The 17,422-nt window shown below is 36.9% G+C and overlaps 7 protein-coding genes across 8 annotated transcripts; 2 read left to right on the top strand and 5 right to left on the bottom strand.

The window, feature by feature from the left end:
• The first annotated feature begins 246 nt into the window (after window positions 1-246).
• On the top strand, window positions 247-1,496 carry LOC108862233 (U-box domain-containing protein 21-like). Its single transcript, XM_018636295.2, has one exon. It carries the CDS (start codon window positions 310-312, stop codon window positions 1,408-1,410), a length of 1,101 nt encoding a protein of 366 aa, XP_018491797.2. The 5' UTR covers window positions 247-309; the 3' UTR covers window positions 1,411-1,496.
• Window positions 1,390-5,335, bottom strand: LOC108862228 (potassium channel SKOR). Its single transcript, XM_018636291.2, has 11 exons — window positions 4,987-5,335; window positions 4,259-4,483; window positions 4,113-4,176; window positions 3,704-4,043; window positions 3,315-3,610; window positions 3,158-3,238; window positions 2,983-3,081; window positions 2,498-2,908; window positions 2,043-2,413; window positions 1,785-1,906; window positions 1,390-1,698 (listed from the first exon to the last, which is right to left on the bottom strand). Exons 1-11 carry the CDS (start codon window positions 5,229-5,231, stop codon window positions 1,460-1,462), a joined length of 2,493 nt encoding a protein of 830 aa, XP_018491793.2. The 5' UTR covers window positions 5,232-5,335; the 3' UTR covers window positions 1,390-1,459.
• Window positions 5,336-6,606: 1,271 nt separating this feature from the next.
• On the bottom strand, window positions 6,607-8,704 carry LOC108860365 (inositol-phosphate phosphatase-like). 2 transcript variants are annotated; one of them, XM_018634254.2, is made up of 12 exons: window positions 8,570-8,704; window positions 8,431-8,486; window positions 8,284-8,334; window positions 8,088-8,168; window positions 7,903-8,006; window positions 7,750-7,834; window positions 7,519-7,573; window positions 7,387-7,430; window positions 7,243-7,311; window positions 7,058-7,158; window positions 6,924-6,980; window positions 6,607-6,820 (listed from the first exon to the last, which is right to left on the bottom strand). In XM_018634254.2, exons 1-12 carry the CDS (start codon window positions 8,580-8,582, stop codon window positions 6,721-6,723), a joined length of 816 nt encoding a protein of 271 aa, XP_018489756.1. In that variant the 5' UTR covers window positions 8,583-8,704; the 3' UTR covers window positions 6,607-6,720. The 2 variants fall into 2 exon arrangements, with proteins under 2 accessions (XP_018489756.1, XP_056866227.1); XM_057010247.1 differs by having other exon boundaries at window positions 6,943-6,980.
• A 1,325-nt stretch (window positions 8,705-10,029) lies between these two features.
• LOC108858993 (uncharacterized) lies at window positions 10,030-11,704 on the bottom strand. Its single transcript, XM_018632830.2, has 3 exons — window positions 11,392-11,704; window positions 10,533-11,302; window positions 10,030-10,446 (listed from the first exon to the last, which is right to left on the bottom strand). Exons 2-3 carry the CDS (start codon window positions 11,300-11,302, stop codon window positions 10,086-10,088), a joined length of 1,131 nt encoding a protein of 376 aa, XP_018488332.1. The 5' UTR covers window positions 11,392-11,704; the 3' UTR covers window positions 10,030-10,085.
• Window positions 11,352-11,753, top strand: LOC108858992 (uncharacterized). Its single transcript, XM_018632829.1, has one exon. The coding sequence runs from the start codon at window positions 11,352-11,354 to the stop codon at window positions 11,751-11,753; it is 402 nt and encodes a 133-aa protein (XP_018488331.1).
• Window positions 11,754-13,229: 1,476 nt separating this feature from the next.
• On the bottom strand, window positions 13,230-14,477 carry LOC108858991 (uncharacterized). The gene is made up of 2 exons (XM_056985913.1): window positions 13,696-14,477; window positions 13,230-13,593 (listed from the first exon to the last, which is right to left on the bottom strand). The coding sequence occupies exons 1-2, from the start codon at window positions 14,475-14,477 to the stop codon at window positions 13,230-13,232; spliced, it is 1,146 nt and encodes a 381-aa protein (XP_056841893.1).
• Window positions 14,478-15,095: 618 nt separating this feature from the next.
• LOC108862236 (protein EXORDIUM-like 6) lies at window positions 15,096-16,540 on the bottom strand. Its single transcript, XM_018636300.2, has 2 exons — window positions 15,737-16,540; window positions 15,096-15,617 (listed from the first exon to the last, which is right to left on the bottom strand). Exons 1-2 carry the CDS (start codon window positions 16,266-16,268, stop codon window positions 15,166-15,168), a joined length of 984 nt encoding a protein of 327 aa, XP_018491802.2. The 5' UTR covers window positions 16,269-16,540; the 3' UTR covers window positions 15,096-15,165.
• Window positions 16,541-17,422: the final 882 nt, after the last annotated feature.

Here is a 17,422-nt window from a genome sequence, read left to right as displayed (position 1 = left end):
ATATACTTAAATGAAAACAATAAAAAATTAATTGATCTAGAATAATAATCCAAAGTTCAACGGTCAACATTGCCCATCACAGTTCAAACATAAATCAAAGTTTTCCATTTCATACCTTTTCTCACTTTCAACCTTATACAACCTTTGACCACCTCTATGTAACGACCAAACCTCATACATGCATGTCTGTAAACACGTAAACACGTAAAACAAACATTCTTATTTATAAAATCACATAATTCACATCTAACAGAAAAATATTTCAATTTGTAAGAGCAAACCAAACAGAGAAAGAATAAGACAGAAGTTATGGTGTTACCATGGAGATCAAGAGGAGGAAAGAGACCTAATCAGCTGGCTATCTCCGTCCCTGAAACCAAGAGCCCTGCTCAACTCCGATCATCAAGGATAGAGCGGATTCAGTCACCGCGCGTGCCATTGACCCCCCGTGCTGCGGCAGAGATATGTCGGAGGCTGGAAAACGCGACGGCGCGTGAGGAAAATGGCGAGTGTTTCAAGATTGTGAGTAGAATCAAGAACTTGGTAAGAGAAGGTGGAGAGGCGAACAAGAAGTGTTTGCTCCAAAACGGTGTCGTTTCGGCGTTGACCTCTTGTTTCCAAAGATTCTCGTCCACGCGTGGGGAACAACAAGCGCGTCTTCTGGAAGAAGTCTTGTCTGTTCTAACTTATTGGTTGCCTCTGAGTCGGACAGAGGGTTTCACCAAGATGGGATCAGCTGCTTCGCTACAGCGTCTCGTACGGTTCCTGAACGCCGCAGACGCCAAAACGAGGCAAAACGCTGCGGTTTGCATCAGAGAGGTTATTGCAGTAGACAAGATGTATGTCTATGCGTTAACAGACATCGAAGGAGCTTGTGAAGGACTGATAATGATCATCAGAGACTCTGTTTCCACAAGCTCGACGAAAACATCTCTCATGGCGATTTACAGAGCGGTTTCGTGTGACAACAAGATCGCCGCAAAGTTCGTAAAGCTTGGTTTGGTCGCATTGATCACAGAGGTGCTTATGAACAATTCTGAAAAAAGCGTTTGCGAGAGATGTCTCGTGGTTCTAAACGTCATATGCGACAACGAGCAAGGCAGAGAAGACGCTTTGATCGTTCCTCTTCTAGTGAAGAAGATTCTACGCGTTTCAGAACTCGCAACGCAATGCTCAGTCTCCGTTCTCTGGAAGCTATGGAGAAAGAAGGGAGAAGATGTATTGCTTGAAGCTCTTCAAGTTGGTGCGTTTGAGAAACTCTTAGTGGTTTTACAAGTCGGGTGCGAGGAGAAGACTAAAGAGAGAGCGAGCGAGCTGTTGCGGAATCTAAACAGATGTAGAAACGAGATCGAGAAGACAAACTGTCTAGATTCTTCGATGCGTTTGAAGAACGTGAAGAAATCATTTTAATATCAAACAAACAATACACAATACATGATTCTTTTTTGTAATTGACTCTTTATGTTTCAACACTTAGATACAGTTTTTGTCCATCACTAATCAAATCTACTTCAATAATTCTACCTTCATCTTCAGACAACACACAAGAAGTTTCAGGAACATTCAACTGTTCTGCTGCAGTTCTCACAAGCTCCTCGATGCTTCTAGGCACCCACAACACAATCCCACGTCTTCTTGTTTCTTGTGCATCATTCGGATGTGAAGAATACACCGTACATTTCTTCTTATATACTTTATCTGCAGTTTATTCGAATAAAAGGTCTTAAAACTCCAATAAAAACATTAGTACTTCAATATATATTTATGTAATCTAGTCAAACTACCTTTGAGCTCTTTGGAGCTACTTGGAAACGAAGAGATCTGTGAACTCTTAGCGTCTTCAAGTAACTTTATAAGCATCTTGTTACCACAACCTAGGGCTTCATCTAAAGGAGTATTCCCCCACCTGATTCAAATTCAAATAATGGTTAAAAACCGCGAAAAAATAAACTGTTTTCTACGCTGGATAATTATGATATTACAAACTATGAAAAATATTACAGATGAAATCGCTCTTAAGAATCAAAATGTTGTATACAGACCTGTCTTTTTTAAGAACATTGGCACCTGCTTCTACAAGTTGCATTGCCAAGAGATACAATCCTTCAGAAGCAGCAACGTGGAGAGGTGTTCTGTGATCATAGTCTTTAGAGTTAGGATCAATGCCGTTGTTGAGAAGCCGTTTCAAGAAATCGCTGTCTCCTTTAGCAACCACCGTGCAAAGGAAAGTCCCTGCGTTCTCTATGCTCAACGTTGCACCTTCTTTCACAAGCAAAGCCGCGACACGGTCATTCCCGTTCTTGATTGCTTCTAGTAACGGCGTGTTCCCTAGTTTATCTTTGATATTTACATCTACTGATTCTTGGATAAGATACAATGTTATGTCTTCATATCCTCTAGAGGCTGCAAGATGCTGTTAAAGAAACAAAAAAAAAAAACATATTAGATACGTCTCAAAGTTTGTTTAGAGAATCAGAGAAGCTTTAAAGGCATATACCAAAGGTGATCTTCCGTCATAATCTGTCTTATTCGGGTCAGCTCCAGCTCGAATCAAGCTCTTAAGCTGGTAAAGATCACCGTAGAAAGCAGCACTGTTCAACTTCAAAGCTAGCTCTCCCTCTTGTTTACTAATATGAAATGTTATATCAGATTCCAGCTCCTTAATCCGGACATTAGATTCTTTCCCTTCAAGCAGATTGTTGAGAATCCTCCTTCCGTCGTGGAAATATATCTCGAGAATGTTCATGAAAGATTGTTTATCTAGCCTTAGAATCCGACACAGCTCGGAAACACGAACTGTGTAAGGCTGAGGAATGTTGCAGAGGATTGATATCTCTCCAAAAGAGTTATCTGGTTGAAGAAGTGACACTATCTCTTCTGATCCATCCTTAGCTGTACCTATCTCCTCCTGAAATTCAATACTAACTCTGAGTTTCAGACATTCTTAAACATTTTCGACAAAAACGAAGGAACTGTGTTTACCAAAACACCATGACAAACAAAGTAGAGCTGATCCACAACGCTTCCTTGCTCCATGATAACTTCTCCAGGGAGAAAGAACTCTTCATGAAGTCTTATAACCTGTAAGAAAAAAGTATTTTTTTTAGTTACGTGAATGACAAGTTTTGATCTTTACAGTCCGAATCAAAAGTCTTACAATCTGGTTAATGAACTCAGATGAGCAGCCACGGAAGAGAGGAACCTTCTCAATATATGGCAAGTATAAAGTTTGTGCAATCTGCAGTTTAAAAAAAAAAAACATAAGCTTATACATTTGTTTTATCATTTAAAATATTTCATCATCATTACATTACCTTAGCGCGGATAGAAACAGGTATGTCTTGGAGAACAGCTGCCTCGGTGTAACTACTTTGGTACTGCAACCGTAAATGTCCAGTGATCTGACCACGGATGTTTCTACTGAGTTTGTTTCGGTTCATATACCTCATAATATCCGCCATCTTGTCCCGGAACCTCTCTGTTTTTGAACCTTTTACTATCAAAGCTGTCATGTTACCGATCAAGTAAGCACCTAGAATCATGTCGAATGATATGTAGATCATCGCAAATATCATTTCCCGCATATTAACCGCATGTATATCTCCATAACCTGCATTAAGATAAACATGCTAATAGCTTTAGAATAATATGGACCGAAGCTAAGTTTGTTTGTAACCAAAGGAAAAGCTTATCAGAACTTTACCAACAGTTGCCATAGTGACAATTGCAAAGTACATAGAAGTGGTGTACCGAGTCCAGAGATCGATCTCTCTAAACTTAGCGTAACTGTAATCTCCTAGTTTCAAACTTCCAATCCAAGTATACCCTTCCTGAGAAGCAGGTAGCGTGGTGGCCAGGTAATAGAAGATACAAGCCGCGGTGTGTGTGCAATAGAGCTCGACAAATATAAGCTTGACGATCCTTGTGAAAAGGTAATTGATCCTTATGTCTTTCTCCATTTTGTGGAAGAACAGGATTACTCTACGAACTCGGTATAGTCTTATCAACAATAGGTATCTCACTTCTTCTTTTTCACCTGCAGCCTGTTTTCAAATCTCCTATTTGATTTCTAGTGGTGTTAAAAAAAATAGTTAAATAATAAAAATATGTACCTTGTAAATGATATCCCATGGCATGCAAGCAAGTAAATCAATAACAAAAGATGATTTTAAGTACCTGCAGAAAATGGTATTCACCATGAAGAGTTATATGGAATCCATATCTCTTATAAAAACAGGGGATTTAAAGCTTATAATACCGTAGAGCGATGGAGCTGCGTCTATAGACCATTCTGTAAGTTCTGCTATCTCTATAAGCCACGAAGAATGTTAGCACGATATCGACTAAGAAAGCGATTTGGCCCGCTATGTCGAGGATGAATAGATTCTCTGGTAGTCCCCTAAAGAATCCGAATTCTAGTGGAGTAAAGAAGGAAGAGTAAAGTGCCCATATCAGTATGAACGTGGTCCAAGCCTTGTAGCACCTGCAGATCGATGAATCTTTGTGATCAATCTTTAGATTCCGACAGAATCTATTGTTTGGCTAAGCAAAACTTATTACTCCCTGATATGCTCCAGTAACACATAGTTGTGTTCGGTCGGACTCTGTGGTCTTTAGATTTTTAACGAACGAAGTGGCGGGAAAAGTGGATGAATAACCGACGACAATGTAACCACATTTATGCCCTTAAGTTTTTAGTTTTCACTAAATTGACCCCAAACCTTGTTAATCTGACGAAACTGTTTTTTTTTTCCCTCCAAAACAGAGAAAGACTAATGTTACAACTTAAGCAAGTTAAACGCATATTACTCTACAGAAATTAATCTATTGCTACAAATCAACTGGACCTATAAATCGATGTAAGCAAAGTACGTGGGCTGGAATAGATAAAAGTAAACTATAGGTACTAATTCTAAATAGTAAGATAATAAGGACTAAAGAACAAAACATTTCAAAACATTTATGACAAGATTTTGAAGTAGTTACCGGTTATCGGGATGAATAACGGAGCCTCTGGAGATATCTCTGATTCCGTTAATGACGGTGAACTTTCCGCCGCTACCTCCGGCGAAATCTAACCCTAAGAAGTTTGTGAGGGGGTTGAATCTGTTTCCTCGCGTTTCTACAATCCCATCTCTGAAGTCATCATCATCCACCTCGTAATCCTCCAACTCCACGTCAGATTCTCCGTCTCCCCGGTACGATACTCCGTTGCCGCTAATGCCTCCCATTACCTCTGAATCAATTAAAATGGGGTTTAACCAGATAACCGGAGATTTGAAGAAGACAATCTCTCTGTTTTTTTTTTTTTTTTTTTTTTGGGTTCAGAACCTCTCTCCCTTCTCTCTTTATCTCATTAATGGTGAATATTCAGTTTACCATCTAAGCGATTATATTTATAGAGGTTTCATTTCTGTTTCTTTTTATTGGATAGTGCTGTTATTAAAAAAGAAAGAAAATATTCTTCTTAAACGTAGATGGATTAATTACAAAACTTAATTATCTACAGTATAACTTCAAGTTAAATAAATCATATGGCCAGAATAAAAGAATAACCAGAAATGATAAGATACATTTGGAGATAAGGTGGAACAATGATATGTGTAGTATGACCTATGATTATACGAGGAGCACGTGAAAGTGAAACTAGCAATACAGCCCACAAGTTATAGAATACACAAGTCATCAAATGTTACAACATGTCATGAAATTTCGTCATGTTTGGCAAGTTGCGTTTGCAAGTTAATATTCGCTCATTTCTTCATAAAGGTTTTCTTTAAATGCAAAGTTATTTATCTTTTAAGTTTTAACACGTTTACACTTGCAAAAGAGACTAGAGAGTAATATTTAAGAACTCACAAGGTTAAATACTTCTGATTATGTGTTGTGTATATCAAAGTAGTTTTGTTTAGTTAGTTTATATCAATCGATCAATATAATTCGAAACAACGGAATTTCGCGACAAATATATAATTTGTTTTTGTTAGGAAAAAGAGTTGTGATGACGGAGCAATATCATTATTGTGATGGATATACTCTAAGCTTGCATGTATTGATTCCCGTTGTGCTAACACTTTTTAGCATTATAAAATTCACGTGAAAATTTAAGCCATATCATGATTAGTCAAATACTAGATAATGTTAAGGTGTTTAGGGGATGTGAGTGCTTTTAATTAGGTCAGAAGTAACTAGTGTTTTTTAGTTTATGGCTCTAATGGGAAAATTAGTTTATAGTAATTGTGCAATGTGCATTAACCGACCTTTGATTTGTCTGTTTTCTCTTTTTATCTGTGGACTCCATTTCAAGATATATAAATTAGATAACATAACATTGTTGTTGTTATTTCCTTGCTTTTTCTTTGGTTATATTTGAATATTTCATGTCAATGGGTTTATAATGGAAAGCTGAATGCAATTGATAAGTTATAAGCATCCATATATGGTTGGTTGGCACACACACTAAATCCAAAAATTGTTAATATACAGTTAGTGATCTTCCTTTTTCAACACTTGACCCCTAGTTAGTTTACATATATCTGACCCTTAATTGGTTTCTAGAAATGTCTTTGTTATTTATATATTTGTTTAATCAAAAGAGTTTAAATATATGTAGAACATGGAAACATTCGAAAACACGAGGGCGAATTATTATGTATATTCGCCTACTTATTACAAGTTGATTATTAGAGTTTTCGAGTGATCATAAAGATATAGATGACTTCACACATTTGTAAGTCTCAACGCCTCCACGAACAACTCCTTGAGAGAAGCGTTTGAAACCGCGATTCTCAGTGATGTGATGTCCAAATCTTTACCGGATCTGACCATTACAGACACATACAGAAAAAAAGACAAGTTAAAAGCTTGGTCCATCATAGCATTGAGTGTGTTTGACTTTTTGTCTTGAAAAATAAACTCTTTACGGATCAAAAACAAGTCCACCAGCTTCTCTGATGATCACAACTCCTGCTGCAACATCCCTATGAAGTGATATAATATACCATTTTAAATCAAGTCTTGTTTCTGCAAGAACCAATCTAAGCAAAGGATTTTTTACCATGGACCGCCGAAACCGAGTTCATAGAAGATATCAGCCCTTCCACATGCGACACTGCAGAGGTCCAGTGCGCACGAGCCACCGATCCTGATGTTCCTAACCTGATGATGAATGAAACAGAAGAGAAGTGAGACGATCATGATTTTCTGGCAGAGGTTAGATCCAAAAATGATGAAATATTCCACCTTGGTTAACAAACTGTTGATCCTGTTGGTTGCATCGTCCAATGTAGCTTTATCTCGTTTAACGCCAGCCTGTTTCCATACAAGTAATGAGCGTGAGGCATCATTAGAGTCTTAGTGTAACACAACAAGGGAGACGGATTTTACCTCTGCTAGGAGCAAAGCGGTTACAAGTTCACTCTGAGTTGACACTACCAAAAAAAAAAAAGAACATTGTTTCTCATCTTGACCAACCTAGACTGTAACGTGTGAAAGAAGTATGTATATAAAGTTCAAAACCTTGAATTGGTTTTCCATTCAAGAAGGCTCCTTTTCCTTGGGCACCAGTGAATAGCTGTTGTATGATCATAAGATATATTATGTAAAACAAATGTGAGACATCACCGCGCTATATCCATGTCCACAAAAAAACTAATTATGATGGAAATAAATAACAAGTATCGACCAAAAGAAACTTGAAGTAGAGAGTTTGGTATAATATAACCCTGCGGATGGTAGTCTTATTTATACCTCATCCATAATAGGATTGAAGACGACGCCAACCACAGGGACTTTCCCAATGGTAAGGCCAATGGAAACACACACAAAAGGGAACCTGAAATATAAACATCATTTGGTTTTGTTTACAAAATGACGCAAAACAGTCTCGTTATATATATATACCCGTGAACGAAGTTTGTAGTTCCATCAACAGGATCAACAATCCAAGTTGGTTCATCTGTTAATTCAGTCACACCATTTGCAGCTGTTGTTTCTTCTCCTATGAACTATAATCCATAAACAAAATGCTAAAAAAAGATCAATGCGATGCAGTGGAAGGAAGAAGAAGCTAGCAAAAGATCCAAGACCTTGTGATTGGGAAAAAGCTGCTTGAGATGATTAAACACCAGTTCTTCACATCTTTTATCAGTCTCCGTCACCAGATCCACCTACACCAAAAACAAACTCAGTAGAGATATATATATATATATATATATAGAATCATGGCCACTTGTTTTTGTCTGAACAAAGAAGAGAGCCTTTTCCCACAAAAAAATCAAGAACCTGGCCTTTGTGTTCAACATGTTTGGTCTCGTAAAAGCCTTTACGAATAACCTGCAGAATGAAACCAAAAAAGGATCCAGATTTAATTTATGTTCAGCCACTCACTCCAAGGGAGAGAGAGAGAGAGAGAGAAAGAAAGAGATAGACTTCTCCAGCTTTTTGAGCTGCATCAATGGCGGCAGCCAAGAACTGGTCTAGAGAAACTTCATCAAACCAACAACAACAAAAAAGTGAGAAAGAGGTAAATCAAAGAGATGAAGTTAGCGGAGAATGAACGTGTCTTTACCACTGTCCGCCATTTTTGATGGTCGGAGGTTGCGTGAAGTCTAAAACGAATAACGGTTTTGTGTTTCTGTGTGATTCGGACAAGAAGCCAGAAGTCAACAGTTAGCTGTTTTTCCGGATCGGTTTTGTCTTTTCCGGGTCGGGCCGATTCGAGTACCGTTTGGGCCTACTATGATCCATAGTATTTGTCAATTAACTATTAGGCCTACTATGATCCATTTGTATTAGTGTTTTTATAGTATCTATAATACTCTAACCTCACTCCATATTTCACTTTCAATTTATAATTAAAATGGAGTAATGCTTTTATATTTTCTTTTAAATGCTCTAAACATTGCCTTCTCATGATTATTTGAATCATTCAATAATGTTTGATTAGTGAATCAATATCTTGCTATTACTTAAATTCAAAAGTATATATATATCAATATCTTTTCCATTATATTATATAAAATAATTAATATTTATTTAAAATAATACTAAAATTCTTGGAAACCCAACCAATAATATCTTACTTGACATATTATTGGTTAATTTTTTTTAGTTTTTATCGCAAAATAGTATTTAAAGAGAAAAATGATCAAAACATTTCATTTAAGAGGCAAAAATACTTTTATACCCTAAATATATAATACAAATAAAAATTTTAAAAAAATATTTTTATAATTTTGAATTATATTTTCAAATTCTAATTTTTATAAATATTTTATTATTCCAAAACAATACTTTCAATTTTTTTTCAAATTTTCTTTTTTGAAGTTCGTAAATGTTTTTTTAACTATTTTAAATTTTTCTTTTTAAAATTTAATATTTATCTTTTATTTTATAAAATTCTAAACTTCAGTCCCAAAACTCAACTCCTTAACTATAAACTATAAGATCTACATTAGTTAACACTAGAATATAAATATATATTTACTTTTTAATGGTTTTTTTGGTCATTTTGATCCCAATTTTTTTTATTACATATACATATACATACAAAATATGTAATTTAAGAACTACATGGTAAAAAGTTATCATTCAGTTGCTTTAAGAACTTTTGTTTTTTTTTTTTGTAACTGAAGCTTTAAAAACTTTTGTTAATAACAATATTCGATAAAGATTAGTGTTTAATATTTTTAGTATTTACAGGGTGGGCTTGAGTTTATAAATAATATTTTATAAATAATATTTTATAAATTATTCTAAATATTTATAAATTATTTAAATTTTTTTTTTTTAAACGTCTGAACTCTATAAACAGAGGTAGTGCAAAGAAGCAATTACAAATGGTAGCAGAATCAAATCAAAGAAGCTAAAGACATCAATACAATCTTAAAGGAAAGATTTAAAGATTTAGTTTAGTTTTTAATCATAAATTTAAAGTATTTATAAGTGATTATCTTTCAACGGCAAGTTTGAAAAATAATATCGTGAAATTGAAATTCTCCGTAATAATTTGAGTAAGCACATTAGAAACGATAACAAAATTCCAAAAAGAAAATTGGATTTGCTGATTATTAAAAGAAAAAAAATCATGCGAGGGTCGGATCAAGCCAATAAGGAGGAGTAGTGATATTGCCGAGATTGGCGAGCTCGGTGAAAGTCTGAGTAGCGATATTGAAGATGCAAATGCGACCAGGGGTGTCGTATTCGGGAAAGTATATGGAGTTCGGTTCGAGTCCAGGGTAATCGGTGGCATTGACGCAAAAGAGCTCGTTCCGACCCAAGAACATGCAGACATCTCCTATGTCTTCCGTGTACGACTTGCAACCACTGTCGGAATCTACTTTGAGTACAATGAACCGCTTGGTACTATTCACGACATGCCCCTCCTTCTTCTCGTGCTGTACCCAGTACGGTATGGGTTTCCCATCATGCTCTGTCTGGATAAACCTGCGCGGTGTAACAACACATTTCATCAAAGATTTTTTTTAATTTTATTTTTGTGAGAAAAAAAAAGAAAATGGAACTTTGTTTACCAAAGAAGGAGTAATAAGTCGCCAGAGGGAGAGTGAACCATTTGGTTGAAGGGGCCACACAATCTCAAAAGCTCGTACTCGGTGTCTGAGATATCCGGGAGACGAAGAGAAGATAGTCGTGGGTAATAAGCCAGTTGATGGAACTGGGAACATGTGTGGCGCTCAGGGAGGAAAGAAATGTTGGGAGTGAGGTAAAAGGTTGAATCTCTGTCGGAGAAAAAGACGCGGGAGCACGCGAAATCGCCAGGGAGAGAATGCTGAAAGTGAGTCCATTTCGATCCACTGCCCAGGTTGCAGAAAGAGATGGAGTCCGTCCACTTGATGGCCAACGTGATGGATGAGTCTGAGTCTTGTGATCGGTCAGGACAAGAGGAGAGAGATGCGCCGTAACCGATCCGACAACTAGGGACAAATGGACGATGAGAGTCAGAGCTGATAGGGTCAAAGGGAGGTAGCGAGATAACTCTCTGCGATGACTTTGGCACCGTTGGATTGAACAGGTTCGTGACATGTACGGTCTTGTCTTTTTCGTTCATACTAGCTACCCAGCCTCGCGACGAACCGATGTAGGTGCTAGACTCTGTACAAATCTTCTCAGGAACCGTCTGGTTACGAACCTTCACCGTCTCCTTCTTCATCGGGTCGAAGTAGTTTAAGTTTACCACTTTGCCGTTGATACCATCATCTCCCACAACCTCCATAGGAAGCAATAGGTACGGTGATGACGTCACACCCTCCAATGAGGATAAACTGCGAACCACAGTTTGCATCTGTTTTACACAACACCAAAACTAGTTATTATTGAGAAACACGAAAATAATGACAGAAACAGAGGCGGCGTGGAGCAAGGAGAAACTACTCGCAGGTTTGGGTTGGATCTTCTCGGGATCAGCTCTCAGAACTCCGATCACAGGTTCGGCGGTGGAGGCTTCAGTCAAGTCTCCTCTAGTAGCAGAAGCGGTGGCGATTAGAGCAGCTCTTTGCATGGCCACCAACTTGGAAATCACTTCAATCGAGGTGCTCTCCGACAACCAAACGCTCGTTCGAGCTATCTCAGGCATCACTCAGGCTAAGGAGATCATCGGTATTGTGAAAGACATCCGATCGATTGCCTCTGAGTTTGCATCTTCTTCGTTTTCCTTCATTCCTCGATCTCAAAACACAACCGCTGATTCTCTGGCTAAAGAGGCCTTGCGTTTTTCTTCTTCTAATTATGTGTAATAAACTTAAAGATTGGGCCTTCCAAACCCCATTCTATTTTATCTTTAATGAAGTTTGCATTGTGACAAAAAAAAAAAATGACAGAAACAGAGTGTATGGGGAAGAAGCTTACCGAGTTCGGATTCAGACCGCGAACTGGTTTAGCCAACCCCACTTGCAAGAATCTAAACATGTTTTTTTTATTTCTTGCAGCTTCAGATTTTTTGTTTTCGTTTGATATATATATATATCTCTACGAAGAATCTTTATATATATCTTCCTTTCTGTTGGAAAAGAAAGTTTTAAAGATTTGGAGACTAAATCAAATCAACCAAAAGATACATAGTTAAGAGATAAACGGTTAGTTAATGTTATGTGATTGTGTAAATATTATTATTTCCTTTCTTCTTTATATTCTTGCACATATATATGCATTCCGTATGTACAGAATAAGACACAATACACAGTTCATTTCTTTCCTCCCATTTTTCCAAATATTTCTTCATTTTCATATTAGGGTTTCTCAAAACGAGACGTAGATTTTCATTTTCATACAACTACAATACTTGTGAGATACAATTATTCTATTCATGATAAAATTAATAAAATAAAGTAAGAATGCTAATCAAATTACACTATCCATAGCATATATAAAATGCATATAAAATAAAACATATACTATAATCACTTTAAGCGACAAAAAAATACTATAATCATTTTTTAGATTTATTTGTCAATGACATAACGTATAATTAATCTAGGCATGAGAAGACTATTAAAAAAATGTAAAATGCATTGTGATGTTGACACTTAAATAATGACAAAGTTGTTAATCATACATTAAAGTAAAATTTATTTTTATAAATGCACATCAAATAATAAAAAAAGGATATTGAGACAAGCCAATCAAAAATCAACATTATGGGTAAAGAACATGTTATTTTTTTTTGTTAAATATCTAAATGAGGAACCATTAGAACACCATTAATACAGTAGCTTAGAGGAGGAGTTTAGAAAAAAATTAATATAATAGTGGGTGAGTCCCACAGAAAAATTAAACACCATTGTATCTGCAGCTTGTTTAAGCACCAAAGCTTTTTCTTGTTGCGGCCAGATTGATACGTGATGACTCGCAATTGATTTTAAAAAAAAAATTTAAGCACCCCATTATGATGCTGGATTAATGATGCTCTTAGTTTCTCTATCATCATTTTTTAAATTTATTCATTGTTTTAATATGTAGAACCGGTCTAAAAATCCATCCATTGGGGTTGCCAAGACCGAGAATGTATAACACAAAATCCTATAGTTCAATAGGAACACAAAACTAAAAGGCCACGTCCATACATGCAAATTAACTAGACCTTAACGTTAACACAAATAGTAGTGCACTGCTACTTAATTGGGAGATCAAGACGGACGAGCAGTAAGTCACCAAGAGCATTGGAAATGATAACAAAATTCCTAAAAATTGGATTTGGTGATTAATAAAAAAAATCATACAAGGGTCGGATCAAGCCAATAAGGAGGAGTAGTGAGATTGTCGAGTTTGGCGAGCTCGGTGGAAGTCTGAGTAGCGAGATCGAAGATGCAAATGCAACCAGTGTCGTCGCATTCGACGAAGTATATGGAGTTCGGTTCGAGTCCAGGGTAATCGGTGGCATTGACGCAAAAGAGCTCGTTCTGACCGAAGAAAATGCAGAGGTCTCCTATGTCTTCCGTGTACGAGTTGCAGCCATTGTCCGAGTCTACTTTGAGTACAATGAACCGCTTGGTACTATCCACGACATGGCCCTCCTCCTTCTTCTTGTACTTTTCCCAGTACGGTATGGGGTTCCCATCACGCTTTACCTGGGTAAACCTGCCATGTAGTAAAGTCACAGTTCATCAAATATTATTTTTATTTTTATTTTATTTTTTTTGTGCGAAAGAGAATAGAAAAAAAAAGAGGAACTTAGTTTACCAAATAACTACTAGCAAGTCGCCAGAGGGAGTCTGGACCATTTGGTTGAAAGGCCAACACCATCTCAAAAGCTCGTACTCGGTGTTTGAGATGTGAGGGAGACAAAGAGAAGAAGCTAGTGGTGGGTAATAAGTCAGTTGAAGGAACTGGGGAGATGGGTGGCGGACAGGGACTAAAGGAATGTTGTGAGTGAGATAAAAGGTTGAATCTTTGTCGGAGAAAAAGACACGGGAGTTGTGGAATTCGACAGGGAGAGAATGCTGCAAGTGAGTCCATTTCGATTCACTGCCCAGATTGCAGAAAGAGATGGAGTCCCTCCACTTGAGGGCCAACGTGACGGATGAGTCTGAGTCTTGTGATCGGTCAGGACAAGAGGAGAGAGATGCGCCGTAACCGAACGGACACCGAGGGTTAAATGGACGATGAGAGTCCGAGCTGATAGGGTCAAAGGGGGGGGGGGGTAGCGAGATAACTCTTCGCGATGACTTTGGCACCGTTGGATCGAACAGGTTTGTGACATGTACGGTCATATCTTTTCTGTTCATACTAGCAACCCAGCCTCGCGACGAACCGACGTAGCTGCTAGACTCTGTACAAATCTTCTCAGGAACCGTCTGGTTACAAACCTTCACCGTCTTCTTCTTCATCGGGTCGTAGTAGTTTAAATTTACCACTTTGCCATCGACACCGTCATCTCCCACAACCTCCATAGGAAGCAATAGGTACGGTGATGACGTCACACCCTCCTCCAAGGAGGATAAACTGTGAACCACAGTTTGCATCTGTCCTCACCGCACCACCAAAACTAGTTTATTATTGAGAAACACGCAAATAATGACAGAGAAACAGAGTGTATGAAGAAGAAGCTTACCGAGTTCGGACTCAGACCACGAACTGGTTTAGCCAACCCTACTTGCAAGAATCTAAACATGTTTCGTGGTTTCTTGCAGCTGCAGGATTTTTGTTCTCGTTTTATATCTCGCTCTCTATCCCTCTACGAAGAATCTTTGTATATATCTTCCTTTCTGTTGGAAAAGGAAGCTTTAATGATTTGGAGACTAATATTATGTGATTATGTAAATATTATTATTTCCTTTCTGGCTTATCATCTCTTCCAACTTTCCTAGTGTTTCTTCATTTTCATGTTAGGGTTTCTGAAAACCAGACCGGGATTTTGAACCGGATGTCTTTTCCTTACCAGGCTGTAATCGGAACTATTAGCCTTTTTGAGAAAATTTGTTCTTACTTGTTAGCAATTTAGATATGCCCAGTATATTTATCTATTTAGCTAAACCATGGATTTCAGTTTTTTTTTTCGTTCTAGCAGAATTTAAGTTACACGAGGATCGCTTCAACTTCCATTGTATATACTATTGAATATTTCCAGTAACAGATATGTATCCTTTATAAAAATCAAGCTTGCCAAAAGGATAATGAACACTGATTAGCATTTGATAATAATAACAACGGTTACATCGGAGTATAGCAAGATTTTGTTTTAGGGTCCCAAATAGAAGGAATCAAGAATTTCAAGTGGTTGATTCCGTGTGAATTGAAGGCTCCACCGGTAAGCGGGTCAACCCGGATTCTTCCTGTAAAACCTGGAAAAGCTCCGGATCCGAAAACCCTATAGCACTTGGTTGCAGGGTCCACGATATAAATAGAAGAGCTGTGGTTCCCGTCGGTGCTGTAGGGTGGCTCAGATTTGAACAATGATTCGGTTATAGCTGGATTAGTGGCGACGTCGGCCAAACCGGTGGCTAGCTGAATAATCAACGCATCGGCTCCTATTTCACCACTTGGTGGTTGATAGGTCATGCCATGTGGACCTTTGTTGGCCATGCGGAAAGGCCAAGCGCATTCTCCAGGACATTGCACCTCCGGGTCGCTCACCATTATGTATGGTTGTTTCTTTTCTTGACCTATATGACATTTACGTTATCACGTCAAATTGTTTTTTTTAATTATTGTTTAGAAATAATAGTATTTTCAAGGGTCAAACAGATTAATTCTCCGATATAAAATGAGGAGATCATCAAACCTTTGATATTACTCTTGATGGTAAGGCCGTATTCTTGGCAAGTTGCGTTACAAAACCCTACGTTATGAGCCCTAACTTGTGATGAAAGTAATACAACCGGCACCACTTTCGACATGTTTCCGACGGCTGTCTCAACCAGTTTTTCACCATTATCAATTGTCAAATCCTTTCCAAACATCATCTTCTCATCTACATAACTCCTGACAACCTTCACCTTAATCATCGGAGCTACGATTCTGCTACTCTTCTGTCGGTAAATCTCTTTGACCTCGAACCTCTCTTGATAACTCTCCACCACTTTCCACCATGCAGATACCTTGGGATCAAGACCTTCCTTGGCGTCATAGTTAAGCGATTCAATAAAATCATGAACCCTCTCTTTTTGGACGGGGGTGAATTGTCCGTACCAGAGTAAAGAGAGATTTAAGGTTCCGTCTGGGATTTGGGAAGGTGACTCACGAGATAAACAGAGAGGCGAGAAGAGGAGAAAGGTAATGACGACGAGTAAGGAGGATGAAGAAGAAGACGTCATTACCACCACGTTAAGAATTTTTTTTCTTTTCTTGTGCCCTTGGATTGGTTTTCTTAGGTTCTTTTTTTACTTTTGAGGAAGCAAATAAATTTATTATTTAAGCTATTTTTTGACATCAAAAGGTGGTTTATTGTTCTTCTGGATAATCGCCAATGAAGCTATTTTGAACAAAGCTGACTATTTTAAGATGGGTGGTGAGACTTCCAACACTCTATTAACACGTAATGATGATGACTGATGATGATTTGGTAATGATGACCATATCAAACCGAAACGAACAACCTTAAGAGTTCACAAGACACAAAAATAGGGAAACTGAATGTCAGATATGCAAAACCACCCAAATAGGAAGTAGTTGCATACTCTATGAGGAAGATACTTGGGCTAAAATATATTTTATGGTCTTCCTTTGATGAATCTTCTATGAATCTACAAGGAAAACGCTGAAAGCTCAAGAGGAAAGCTAAGAGATTGAAGAAGAAGAAAATACTTTCTTTGTTTCATAAGGTCAAATAGCACAAAGATTTTTTAAAAATATGTTTATGTAGAAAAAGATATACATGAAAATTGTTCAACCAATAAAAAAAATATAAAATGTAACTTGTTAAACAGTTTTTAATTTTTGATAAAATTTAATTTAACTAAAATTTTAAGACATCTTATATTTTTAAATATGAACTTTTTTTGAATTATCGGGAAGTTCAGACCGAAATTCTAAGAACACTTCCAACCATTAATACTCAAAAAATTTCTTAGCAATAAATTTTTAAAAAATAAAAAAAATTAGGAAAGAGACAAATAAAAGTATCTTAAAATCTGATAATAAAAAAAACATTCGATAGTAGACAATTATGCTGTTAGTTATCTCGTTTAGTTCATGTTAGTTTGTACAATTATTTGAAAAGTGAATTTACTGATTTATCATACTTTCCATAATTGTAGGTTTAATAAATGATTTAAGTGATAATTTATCATTATTTTAAGAATAACTAAAAAAATAATCTAATGATAATATTATAGTTAAAATATTTACTTTAGTAATAATAAAATATTATATATTTGTTTATATTATTTTTGGTTTAGTAGTATTAAACCGATTCTATTTTAATATATATATTTCACATTATATATAATTACCCATAAATTAAAAATGA

This window comes from Raphanus sativus, chromosome 5, assembly GCF_000801105.2.
Source record: "Raphanus sativus cultivar WK10039 chromosome 5, ASM80110v3, whole genome shotgun sequence".
In the NCBI taxonomy this organism is placed as follows: domain Eukaryota; kingdom Viridiplantae; phylum Streptophyta; class Magnoliopsida; order Brassicales; family Brassicaceae; genus Raphanus; species Raphanus sativus.
This window is presented reverse-complemented; position numbering and strand designations above follow the sequence as displayed.